This window comes from Nilaparvata lugens, chromosome 11 (genome assembly GCF_014356525.2).
Source record: "Nilaparvata lugens isolate BPH chromosome 11, ASM1435652v1, whole genome shotgun sequence".
Lineage (NCBI taxonomy): Eukaryota > Metazoa > Arthropoda > Insecta > Hemiptera > Delphacidae > Nilaparvata > Nilaparvata lugens.
The window spans coordinates 7,801,671-7,815,372 of record NC_052514.1 but is presented as its reverse complement, the minus strand read 5'-3'; the positions used below and the strand labels follow the sequence as shown (position 1 = coordinate 7,815,372).

General features: G+C 34.7%; 1 protein-coding gene and 1 non-coding gene across 2 annotated transcripts in view; one reads left to right on the top strand and one right to left on the bottom strand.

The window, feature by feature from the left end:
• The window catches only part of LOC111043481 (uncharacterized protein CG43867-like), a 157,116-nt gene that overhangs the window by 19,893 nt on the left and 123,521 nt on the right, over positions 1 to 13,702 (bottom strand). The window contains exons 18-19 of the mRNA XM_039438193.1: positions 5,515 to 5,804; positions 4,453 to 4,630 (exon numbers count right to left, since the gene is read on the bottom strand). Coding sequence (XP_039294127.1) covers positions 4,453 to 4,630; positions 5,515 to 5,804 — 468 coding nt within the window. The remainder of the gene's footprint in view (positions 1 to 4,452; positions 4,631 to 5,514; positions 5,805 to 13,702) is intronic.
• Positions 3,269 to 3,341, top strand: Trnam-cau. The gene has a single exon. It is a non-coding gene; the product is annotated as a tRNA-Met (tRNA).

The following is a 13,702-nucleotide window of genomic DNA, read 5'->3' as shown; positions in this document are numbered from 1 at the left end:
CCTTCATGAGCAACTAGTCGCTTATTTCGAAAACAATAAGATATTGTCAAAAGACCAGTATGGCTTTAGGAAAAATTTAAGTACAAGTGATAATGTTTTGAACCTTGTAGAGGGAGTTATCAAGAACTTGGAGCAACAAAGTAAAGTTAAACTAAGAGCTTTTGATTTAACTAAAGCTTTTGATTCAGTTGAGCATGAAATTCTATGTAATAAACTCTCTTTTTATGGCATTGAAAAAGCGGCAGTAGATCTTATTCGTTCCTACCTTGGTGACAGAATGCAATTTGGGTTTAGGAATGGTGAGTTCTCAAGTGGCAAAGTGGTCAGGTATGGTGTACCGCAAGGTTCCATACTTGGGCCGCTGTTGTTTATAATATACATCAATGACTTGCCAAACTCAATAAGTAGTTTCTGCAAAAACAGTTGTTCTTTCCTTTTTGCCGATGATCTGGGCTTGAAAGTCAGTGGTACTGATGAACAGCATATCAATGCAGTGCTTGAGAGAAGCACATTGACTATTGAAGACTGGTGTGCTTCCAATAATCTGAGTCTCAACTCGTTAAAAACCAGTGACCTCCAATTTAGTTTCAATACGAGGTTTACTTGCTTGGGTTCTCTGAAATTCTTAGGTCTTATGCTGGACACAAACTTGAACTGGAAATGTCACATAGATTATACATCTGGTAAGCTCAGTAAAGGGATATTTCTTTTGCGTAGACTAAGCAATATTGTCGAGCATGATGTCTTAATGAGTGTCTATTATGCGCACATATATAGTCACTTAGCTTATGGTGTCCAGCTATGGGGAAATTGCTCTACGGCTGTTACACTTTTTAAATTACAAAAAAAGCTCTTAGAATTATTTGCCATGCACCACCGCTTGCAAGTTGTAAACCTCTCTTTCAAGGATTAGGTGTGTTGACTCTTCCATCACTATATGTGTATGTGTGTTTGATTTACATGAGGAAGAATGTGGGCAAATATGTTATAAATAGTGATGTACATAATTATTCTACTAGACACAGGGAGGACGTGAGAGTAGATTCACACCGTTATACTGGCACTCAGAGAAACTGGCAATTTACTTCTATAAAACTGTTCAATAAACTTCCTCTAGAGACTAGGCATCTAGAAATCGAAGAATTTAAAAGATCTATCAAAGCTATTCTTCTACAAAAATGCCTCTATTCAGTTGAGGAATTCTTTGCATAGCCTTAATACAATATTTGTTAAGTAGCACGCCTTCAATACTTACCTATAATTAAAAGTGTTTTATGACTTTAGACATATTGATTGGTGTAAATGTTTGTTTGACGATTGTTTTAACATGTGAAAGTGTTTCTGACAATAAAAGTGATTTGATTTGATTTGATTTGATTTATGGAATTCCTTCGGCAAACATTCCCTACAAGAGTGATCTTGCGTTTTGGTGATGTCACTTGGCCTTCTCGCTCACCGGATATAACAATTCCAGATTTCTTTCTGTGAGGATTCTTGAAAGCTAGAGTGTACATAAACAAACCACGAACAATCCAAGAACTTGAAAAAGCTATTTGCCAGGAAATCAATGGCATTCCTAGAGACATGTTAGCAAAATCCGTAGCAAGTTGTAAAGAATGCCTTCAAAATGCAGCAGGCGACCACCTTAGAGATGTAATTTTCAAATAATAGATTGTAAGTAATTCTATTTTGAAATTGCATATTGTGTACACTGCATTTTCACTAATAAATGCATTTTTTACTCTGATTTGCAATAGTTCTCGTTATTTGAAAAACATGCGTTTCCCGGTAATCACCCTGTACTATACTAGATAAACCGTATTTTGTGACTAATTATTTTCACAGTAATGATAAATCATAAATATTGAATAATCTACTACTACTACTCATTGACTCTACGGCCCTTGAAGAGCCTTGGCCTCCTCCACAAGCCTTTTCCATGCATCTCTGTCCTGTGCTCGCTGTCTCCACCTTCTCACGCCCAAGGATTGAAGGTCTGCCTCCACGTCGTCCAACCATCTCCTGCGTGGTCGGCCTCGTTTTCTCTGTCCCCCTGGTTGCTGATACAGAGACATACGTGCTGTACGGGTTTCCGGCATCCGTTCCACATGGCCCAACCAACGAATTCTTGCTCTTCTAATTTCAGTAACAATGCTCGGTTGCCCTAGAGCTCATCATTTTTTCTGAGTCGCCACCTATGAGCCTCTAGCACTGGCCCATAAATTCTTCTTAGGATTTTCCTCTCCCATCGATTCAACAGCATCTTGCCACAACTTGTCAACATCCATGTTTCACACGCATACATCACCACTGGTCGCAGCACTGTCCTATAAATTTTAATTTTATTGCTCCAGCTTAACAGCCTGGATTTAAGAATTTTCTGTAGCCTTCAAGTATGCTCTATTTCCAGCATTGAATTATCAGCATAATATAAAACCCAATATTTTTAAAAGATGATATATTTGCATAAATGGTAAATATTCGCTTGGTCCAATTATATTTTTATCAATTTTCATTCAATTAGTTGCCATGAACAAAAGAGCGCCAACAGAATTACACGTACAGTATTGATTATTCTTATGAAGATTAATATGATGAAACTAATTAATTCAACTACCAGTTATTAATTCATATGGGCCTACCTGGTAAAAACCATATTTTTGAATGGAGGTTTTTTATTAATTGCCTAGGGCCTACGCTCAAACAAGAACTCAAACATAAATTAATAAATAAAAATATATAAATTAAACAGTAGTTTAATAAATTAAACATAAATAATAGGTGATTGGTTTCTTGTATTTTTGCTGTTCAAGTGAAATTTTTGAATGTATTGGTTTTGGAAGAAACAATAAAGTTTTGAATTTGAATTTGAATTTGAAAAATTAATATATAGACTTGGAAAATGTTTTTTTCAAATCCATTTCCCAAATATTTCATAAAGAAAATTACATTTGAAATGGAATATTCAGGAGAGAACTATTCTATTTCTATGGCAAGTCAAGTTCTGTTTCTTGTAAAGTATGAATATGATTTTCTTCATTCCAATTTCAATATAATGTTATAATACTTTTCAAGCGTGTAAGTTCATTTCGACTTCACATAACAAAACTGTTAAATTTTCAAGTTAATTGATTAACTGATAATTTGTTATTTGAAGATTGTGCTCTCCTTGAATTCATTTTTTAAAATTTAATCCTCAACCCGTAATCAAATAAAAAAAAAATCCTTCAACCCTATATTCGAAGGAGCCAAATTGTTACTTTCAAGTGCCTCGGTAGCGCAGTAGGCAGCGCGTAAGTCTCATAATCTTAAGGTCGTGAGTTCGATCCTCACCCGGGGCAAATCTTTTTGACAAGAAATTTGTTCAAGAATGGGAAGCATTCCAAAAATACAGACGAAGACATCATTATAATTTCAAAAATAAACTGTTCTTGACGTCTATACTTATATTGTTGTTATTCAACAATGATTATGCTCTCACAAGCTGTGATTAGTATTGAAATGTATGTGAGAATTTGTTGGATATCAAAAAATTATTAATTTTACATTTTTTGTTTAGAACCAGTAGTTAAATTTCCCAAGTTCGATTTAAAATGATAGGTGACAAATTTATTATATTATTTCATAGAAGAAACATTCAATATTTCGTACTTGTAATCTTGTATCAGAACTTCGTACTTGTATCAGAAATAAATTATATTAAACAAAGTTTTTCCTTTGAAAATAGTAATTAAAATAAAGTCAGGTTGAAAAGAATTGAGTAATGTCATTCAAAATTATTCGCACGTCTTAGAGTTTTACAGTCACATAACAAGTATTTATATTTTATCACAAATTTTAATAATAAAGTTGAGAAAGATGATGGATAAGAAAAAGCAATACAAACTTTAACCCTGATGTATAGCTACTCCCAATAAAGAATACATTGAAGTAAATTTATTTTGAATCTTCCAGTATTGTATTTAGCATCAATAAATGAATAAATATTCAATGATATTTTTGAATCATGAAACTGAAATAAATGTTAAATGATACTCAGTATTGGTCAGATACTTTTTGCTATTTTAAGCTCTATATTTTTAATGTCAATTACATCTTGACACAATTACTTGCAACTTGAAACAACAAATTTCGACTCCACAACCTCTGTTTAGCTCATTATACCAAACAAAGTCTCCAAGCATAGATAATTGTAGTCATAGTTTCCTTTTCATAATAAGAGAGTTTAAAATATATTCGTTTCGTTGTTCTAATAATCAACATGAAAAGTTGACATTTCATATGAGTAATTTATTCATAGTTCTGAGATTTAATTTTCCATAATTAATAAATTTTTCATATGAGTATTTTATGAGAATAGACAAGATATGAGTTAAGAAGGAAGTTTGTTCAATAAACAAATAATATTAAACATTCAAATTCTAGTGATTTTCAATAATTTCTAATTCTAACCTGATAAGTGCCGTTGAGAAGGTGCACTGGTATAGAATGAGGTAGAGAGTGGTGATAGGGGTTTTTGAGCAGTATTGAAAGCACTTCCATTCGTGACGGTTTTACTTCCCTGCCGCCATTTTGAATCGTCCTCTCAAGGGCCCTCTCACAGTATGCAGCGTACTTGCCACAATCAGACCTGCAAATATAATATTATTCATGAAAATTAAGTCTAGCTAGAAAAAAAAAAACAAAAAATATGGGATATCATCGAATAATTTATTTATTAAATCATTCAGAGTTACACAACTTACAGAAAAGTAGCACAGGCTTATAAGCCCAAAACTGTTCCAATTCTAATTTATACAACAGTCCAAATGTAGCTTTACACCCTATTTATAATTCAAAGCACACAAAAATTGATAGATTCAAGTGTAAATGAGTCAACAGTCAGGCTGAATTTCAATTCAAGTTTGCAGATTGAAACAGAAAGGTGTAACTTACAGTGAAAACATTTGAATGTCGTTGAAGTTTCTATAAAAATCTCAATACTGATTATTGAGTTGATAGATTGGAAATCTAGAGAATCAAAAAATCTAGAAAATCATTGAGGGGTTTTTAGTATCTAGCTGGTAGGCCTATTACAAATTATTGAAATATCAAGGATTTTTCAACTAATTGAAGAATAAGTTCAACCTGAGTGGTATGTGTTGAATAATTGATAATTTGAGAAACAACAGTGAGTGAAAAGTATATAAAATATAGAGAGTTTAATGTTTCAATAGTGAACAGTAAGTTAGCATGTTAAGGATAAAATATAGAAAGTGTGTTAGTGAATTGATGAGATGATTAAACATTGGAAGGAATCAGACCCTCAAACCAGGCAGTGCTAGGAGACCAAAGTTGAAGTGGTAAGTGCTCTTTACCACTAGACTAACCCGGTCTGTCTACTGACTTTATAACTTGAATCTCACTATATTTTATATTGAAATTATAGTGAAGGATATGTTGAAGGAATAGTGAGGGTATGTCACAAACTTGAAAAAACTATTCAAACCAATTGCATAGTGCATATATACTCACTTAGAATCAGAGTTCCTCTGCAGATGCAGCTTGAGATACCAGAGCAGCTTGTTGTTTTTGGGCACAAAGAGCGAGACAGCCAATGCAAGCAGCTGCCAGCCCTGGAAGAAGGCAAACTGTGGCGGATTGGCCTTGCAGTGGTCGAGCAGGCTGCTGGCCACGCCTCCTCCTCCACCTCCACCGCCACTGGCCCCGCCCCCTGTGGTGGGAGGAGCCACGCCCACCGTTGGCGAGCCGGCTGCTGCAGCGTCGCATGCGAACAGCGACTGCGTGGCGCACAGAAGCAGTTGCTGAAATCAACCGCAACACCGGTGCCTAAGCCCTAACCACCAACATTGTATATGGCACCCTAACCACCAACATTGTATGTGGCGCCCAGTGTGGGGCCTTTGCTCTACTGCTCAACCTGCCAGCATTCCTTTACGAATAGCATTCAACCAATGCTGACAGAGTCTTTCCAGGTTCTACAGTGATATTCACTTCAAACTGTCAGCATTCATTATGAATAACATCAACACTCTCCATTCAGTTAATGCTGACAAGAGTCTTTCTAGGTTCTACAGTGAGATCCACAATAAACTGTCAGCATTTCTTATTTAAATCACATCAATGCTCCCAATTCAACTTAAGCTGACATGGCTCTGAAAGGCGCTACAGTGAGATGCACTTCAAACTGTCAGCAAACTTATTTGAATCACATGAATGCCCCTCATTCAACTAATGCTGAAAGAGCCTTTAATATGTTCTATAGTGAAATTCACTTTGAACTGTCAGCATCTATCATTGAAATAACATGAATGCTGCTTATTCTACCAATGCTGAGAGGGCCTTAACAGGTACTACAGTGAGATTCACTTTAAACTGTCAGTGTCCCTTTTACAAATAACAACAATGCTGCCCATTCAACCAATGCTGACAGTTTAGACAACAACTAGACAACTAAGGAGCTAGTCTCCAAGTTTTCAGCAAGCATTTATGCAACACTAAACCATCACTTGCAAGGAGAACTGAGATTTGGGCTGCTAATTATGACTCAAGTCTAGAAATGAATGCATCGAAATAAAAATAAAATGATTCAAACATACAAAATAAAACGTTATGAGTAGTGAAATGAAAACACACATAATCATCAAATTCTACAGTTTTATATGGTACAGGACCATGGTTTTGTGACCATACAGGTTACATTTTCAAGGTGACTAAAGTTGAAAATTCAGTCAGCTTGAAAATGTGACCTGTGTGAAGTGTGGTCACAAAACCATGGTTCTGTACCAAATAAAACTGTGTAGAATTTGACAATAAATGTGTGTTTTTATTTCATTATGGAACGGTTCTACAACATCGACAGTGTCTCAGTTGAATTTATGAGTAGTTGTAAAGGTGATATTGTAATCATTATCCATTCAACAAATCTATGGTTGGACAACATCTAGTCATTTCATTCAGTACAAAATAAAACATGAAACAACTGAAAAAAACTAGTGACATTTGGGGCATGACTTACATAAGATTTACTCATGTCTTAGCCATGATTAAATATTATTCTAGTTAGTTCATAGATTTTTCAGAAAATATTCTGAAATAAAAAGTCATTCCCACTTAAGAATGTGATTTCTAATAGTTAATTTCATTTGTTAAATTTTTCCAAAGATATCTCTATTCAGTTTGGACTAGAATAAGTGGAAAAATCCAGCCATTGGGATAGAATCCACTAGCAAGATATGAACTTACATTATTAGAATAGATTACATTATGGAAGGAGAATTGGAGTAGAATTAGTAGGTAATTTAAGTTTCTCAGAGGTAATTCATAATATAGATTTCTATTACCATCATCATTATCACAAAAATGTATGGATAAAATAATGCTTACAAAAAAGGGAATTTGAAGTTGGAGAAGAACTTCATATAGAAACTAGATACCTGTTCAACTAGATATCTGAGACAGGGTTTTGATTAACTTTCAGGTAAGAGTACTTAGAAACAGGCTTCAATGCGCTGGGAATAGAATCACTACTGAAGATGAAATTTTCAATCTGAAAATAGGGTCGTAGGCCTAACAATTCACATTTTTCAAATTGCTGGTTGTATATCAAGTTTTGAACATAATCTATTTATTCATTTTTAATAAAAACTAGAAAGTGTAGCCATTTTATGCATGCTAGTCTTCAACCCAAATCTCACTTCTCTCTCTAATCAATTCCTAAAATGATGTGATAACTTGATATGATCAAAGTCTAGATGATTGATGAATATCTAGGAGCAAACCCATCTAGTTTACATGATTTTGGGTACTTAATGTAAAGAACATATAGAATTAAATAAAATATCTAGAATCTTAGACACCGGCATTCCAATTGACAGACACAACAAAAAGCAACAAACATTCACAGGACAAAAATAACGCAAATAAACAGTTGTCATCCAAAACTATAAATGAGAAGGAATAAATCAATAACGCTATGGGTCCTAAACTCTAAAAACTTTACTAATGAGTGAATTTCATCAGAGAAGAAGTATTTACAGAATACAGAAAGTTTGTCTATTATTTTAAATGAGAATGATAGATAAAGTAACAATTCAATATGAAAAGAAAATGTGAAGTTTATAGTCAACTATTTGAATGAGTGCATATTACAAAAGATTAAAGTAATAAATATCAAGTAAGCAACAAAAATTACTATTAAATATTTCTTTAATAACAATATATCTGAAAAATTCCCAGTTTCCAGAATAAATATTATTCTAAAAATGGTGCATGTTGCTTACTCGTTAAAAGATTTTAATTAGTAGGGAGTAGACAAACTTTTCAAACATATTCTTTTTCCATTCAACACATCGAGATGAAGTAAGCAAACCAATCCAAAAGTAAGTATAAAAATGCGAGGGATTGCTTTAACTGAACTTAGGTTAAACTTAAAATTAAATTAAAAATAATTAGCCAGTAGGTCAGTTCTAAAACGGTCTCAAAACGTTGTAAGAACCAATTTATGATCAAAGGATCAATTTACAAGGGATGCCTATCATTCTCAAAATAGTTTGAACATTTACAAATATGAAAATTCTAATCATTTTCAAAATAGTTAGACGAATTGAGAGGTAAGTTACTAAAATATACAAAGCTTGTAATGGTTTTGACAATTTTCAATTCACCCTAGATAGCTTCTGAACCTACCAGCATTATAGAGATATTGGGTGAATTTGTTCTTAGAAATTAAACAATTTACTACATGCAAAAAGGGGCCTGCAGATTTATAAGTTTAATCTAAACGGAGAAATTATTCTCTTTTGGAAAACATTCTCGTAAAACATAGGCAATTATGTACTGTGTACTATTATTCTACCTAATGTAATTCTAATTTCCAAGTTTTTAACTTTTGTTATTATTATTAATTATTTAATAGGCCTATTTTAAATTATTATTATTAAGGATAAAAAAACGATTTTTGATTTGAATATGTTGAAGTATGTTGTATGGTGAAGATAAAAACACCCACTACTAATTAGAAAACTACCCAATTCATTTGGGCTATTAAATAAAAATTTAGGAATTTATGAGTGATTCAATTATAATTCGAATCTTCCAGACATGCCATTTTGTACTCTATAAGTACAATACTTCGCATTCATAATAAATTGATAAACGTTTTTGGGTTGCAACAGTTTTACTACTGTAATATGTGTGGTATCTTTAGTCTGATTCTAAAGGTTTTTAACCACAGTAATATAAATCACTCATGCAACAAGGTACTACAATACACTGTTGAAATGTAAAATCCATCTTCATGATGTGATTCTAGGATAGTTGTTAGAAAAAAGTGCAGACTAGACTAAAAACTTGAAATTCACAGATCTTATTACACTTCAGTACTAATTTTAATTCATCTCTAAATCCGAATTACACATTTTCCAATCAAGAGGGTGAATCTCTATATTATTTGAGATAATTTGAATGTGAAGTTGAGAGTCAATTGTCAAGTGAAAACTAATAAAAGAGAATCTATTTAATAAAGATTCTACCGATCAAATATCCTAGGTGGATATTTGAAGATCTGGGGGGTTTTAGTTAATATTCAACAGTTTTAGAACTGACCTACATGAAACACAAGCTCTTCCAACTGCTTTCAAAAGAGTATCAACGGTATTGATTTTTATACCTGCTGAGTTATCATCTTTGAAAAAAAAATCATTTTTGATATCAATCAAGTGAATTTTGTATCAGATGACATATTATAACAATTTATTAAAATGTATATTAATTTAGAATATAAACGTAAGTTATTATAATATTCAATTAGTAGAGGAACAATAATAGGATTAATTTGGTGGTTCCAAGTTCAATACTTCTTATATTTAGAATGTGGATGTCTGAAGAAAATACCACATTATATTTTTTTGTGTAGTTGAGAAGTTGATATTGTGGTAATTATTCATATTGAATGAAAAAGACTAAGAAAATATTGTCAAAAACCAAAGATTTATTGATACTTAGAAAGACCGGTTTCGGTTATTACACCATTGTCAATCTCTGATAAACTATCACATATTTATTTATTTAGCGTATGGCATTTTTTTTGTCAAATTTTTAAAATTTCACACTTTTATAAGTGCACGGCAAGGGATGAAATATACTGTATTGCCTGGGGACTGGCTACAGTAAAGTAGTTAGCCTCGCCCAGGTAGGCACGTCTCTCACACTCAAATATAATGTGGTGCACTGACCGCTGGCCTTCTGGACTTCAGCTCCCTTCTATGTAAATCCGGAATGTCCTGATGGATTGGAAGTAGATTATTGGATGAAATCCTTTCATAGAGCCTAAGGAGAGCTTGTGCTCTGCGAAGAGGAGGTGGCGGTATGCTGCTGAGCACTGGGAGGCAGGAAACAGGAGTGGATCGTAAGGCTCCTGTAATTATTCGCATTGAATTATTCAGTTGCACTTCTACAAGGTGAGTGTGACAACTGTTGATCCAGGAAGATGCACAGTACTCAGCAGCAGCATACACCAGGCCCAGACTAGAGCACCTCAGAGTTGAGGAAGATGAGCCCCAAGTTGTGCCACATAGTTTCCTAATGATGTTGTTTCTTGTATTCAACTTGGCCGCTACATTCCTTAGGTGCTGATTAAAAGAGAGGGTCCTGTCCAGGGTGATGCCAAGATATTTCGGAAACTTATTGTGTTTCAAGGCAGCACCATTCATTAAGACTTTCAGCTCAGCATTTGCTAGTTTATTGCTTAGATGGAAGGCTGATATCACAGTTTATCAGAGATTGACAATGGTGTAATAACCGAAACCGGTCTTTCTAAGTATCAATAAATCTGTGTTTTTTGACAATTTCTTAGTCTTTTTCGTTCAATACCACATTATAGTTGATTCACATGTTTATGACCGAATTTAACGTTTATGTTTTTGATAAAATCCATCATTATCAACTCCTACCACCAGATGAGAACTATCCACACTGTTAATGGCAATTATTGACGATTCACAAATAAAGCCCAAATTATTCAACAAGAAGCTAGCCCTGCTTCCGAAGCAGTTGGAAGAAAATGTGTTGAGGTGCCCATACTGGTTCAGTTTTCAATTCGGGCCTATAGCGTGGATGTTTTGTGCTGTCACAAAACTACGAAGCTTCTATTTTTAGTCATGAGTTCGTTAATAGAAATGATAATTTAAAATGCTATACTCTATGTCGAGAATTTAAATTAATAGAAAATAGGAAAGAATATCATGATTTCATCCGTGATTTCGATAATGATAATAATATTCGTATGGCTTTTATTAGTGGGGAATATCATATTTTTCATCCCCTGTCGGTTGGGGGAGCTTTGAGTCAATCATCGTACTCAAGAATGTGTTGGAAACCAGAATTCACCCACAGTATCCATGCTTGTCGTAGGAGGCGACTAAAATGGACCTCAAGGCAACTCCAGAAGTTGCCTTGCCTTCAAACCCACGGGATCTGCCCCATCGAGGCAGTTTCGGAGGGGCAAAAATAGAAACCCAAGAGACCAGAGATGGGTAGAATCCCAGGCACAAAAATTGTAGGTCAAGAGGCTGAGTAAAGGGTGGCCAGGTGCCCTAGAGGCAATTTGGCGACCCCTCTCTCAGCGGAAGGACCTACAAAGAAGCCAGGAGTGGAACTCACGTAGGTCACGAGTTTTGGGTGGAGTGACCAAACCTCACCACTGCTCAAAGAAGTACTGCCATTCAGGCAAAACGTCTTGGGAGAGGTGAGGCTTCTGACCCTGCGAAGTTTCGGAGGGGCAAAAAGAAAAAAACCCAAGAGACCATAGATGAGTTAAACTCCAGGCACAAATTTGGGTCAAGAGGCTGAGTCAAGGATGGCCGGGCGCCCTAGAGGCAACTTGGCCACCCCTTCCTCAGCGGAAGGACCTTCAAGGAGGGCCAGAAGTGGAACTCACGTAGGTCACGAGGACTAATCAGTCTGAAGAGACTGCCATGCCAAGCATATCACACTGGATTGCAACAAACAACCGGGTGATGAATGGGATGTTAGTATAGGGAAAAACTCCTGGTTCTTGTAAAGGACACAGGTATTGGTTTGCCTAACTAACATACTACTTGGGAACACAATAAGCTTCGGTTGACGTGTGGGGTTCTTTGAACCTTTGAATCCTAGAATCCGTCCCTTCAAAACAATAAACAATAAACATTAGTGGGGAGATCCTGACGGAAGGTCCACCTCACCTGAGTATATAATTTGAACCATTAATGGGCCTTACGACTGTCATACTTCAGCCGGGACCAACGTGTTTCGATATACAATGTTTTAAATGAATCATTAGGAAGTTACAAGGCCAAAAAGAGCAATAACTTGGGAGTAAAAGTGTTTTTCCAAAAATGCCATACTTTTGAGCGGATATCTTTAAAACTATTGAAGAATTAAAAAAAGTTGATCGAACAAAACTTGTAGGAAATCCATTTATATAGCTTCATTTTTTATATGGAAATTTTATATATAAAAATTGAATTCATCTTGATTCAAATCCCTATACTTGTCTCCCGATTTAATACTAGATTTGAGTTAGGTGGAATATCTCACTCTGGGCTCTGTGTGATTGAAAACTGAACCAGCACTTCTGGGACACCCTTAAGGAGCGTTTACATTAGTCAAGTTTACTTGAATTCTAGTTTTGTATAAAATTAATGTATTTTGCAACTTTAAATCAAGTTTACAAGAGCAGAAACTTGAATCCACTATACCAATGTAGACCCTTCCCTTCTTCAAGTTTTGTTGATTCAAGTGAATGTTGAACATGTTTGACTTTTGGATTCAACTTAATGTTGAACATGTTTGACTTTTGGATTCAACTTAATGTTGAACATGTTTGACTTTTGGATTCAACTTAATGTTGAACATGTTTGACTTTTGGATTCAACTTAATGTTGAACATGTTTGACTTTTGGATTCAACTTGAATCTTGAAGGTACAAAGCAGGACCTCCTATACACTACCGGACCTGAGCCTAGAAAAAAAAATGGCCGCCGTATGTGGTGGTTTTATAGAAATTCCTACTGGGGAGAAATCAGTTGTTAGAGAGCATCGCAGTTTGTCGAAATCTCAGTTCGTCTAGTTCCCATTTAAAATATCAATGCCGGCCACCACATACGGCGGCCATTTGTTTTGGAGGCGCAGGTCCGGTATATAGGAAGTCCTGTACAAAGCAACCTACAGATTTGAAAATGAGTTTAAAAACTGTTGTAAGTCAATGTAGAATGTATAATAAGAACTGGATAAAAAATTGTGATGCAAGAAAAGTATGAAAAGTTAGTACAGTGTTGTTGACTTTTGAAGTAGACCTTTGTAATAATAATAATAAATTTGACTTTATATCTGTGTGAAAAAAATACAAAAAAAAATTGTATTAATAATAAGACGGATTGAGTGATTACTGACTTTTATTGTCAAATTAGGTACTTCAAAACTAGACTACAAGACCAGCGAACCGACATTGGTTACGACTCCTGAGCTCGACAGGCCAACTGTGTTTGAGTGACGACAGCACGCACAATTGCACGCAGGCTGGGCAACAAAACAGTAAGAAGAAAACTTTGAGACTAATTAAATGTTTCACTTCATAATTAAATACTTTTGAGGTTATGGGAATTTGAATTGAAGTAATCTTGACATCAAGTAATGAACTTGACATAAAAATTTCAAAATT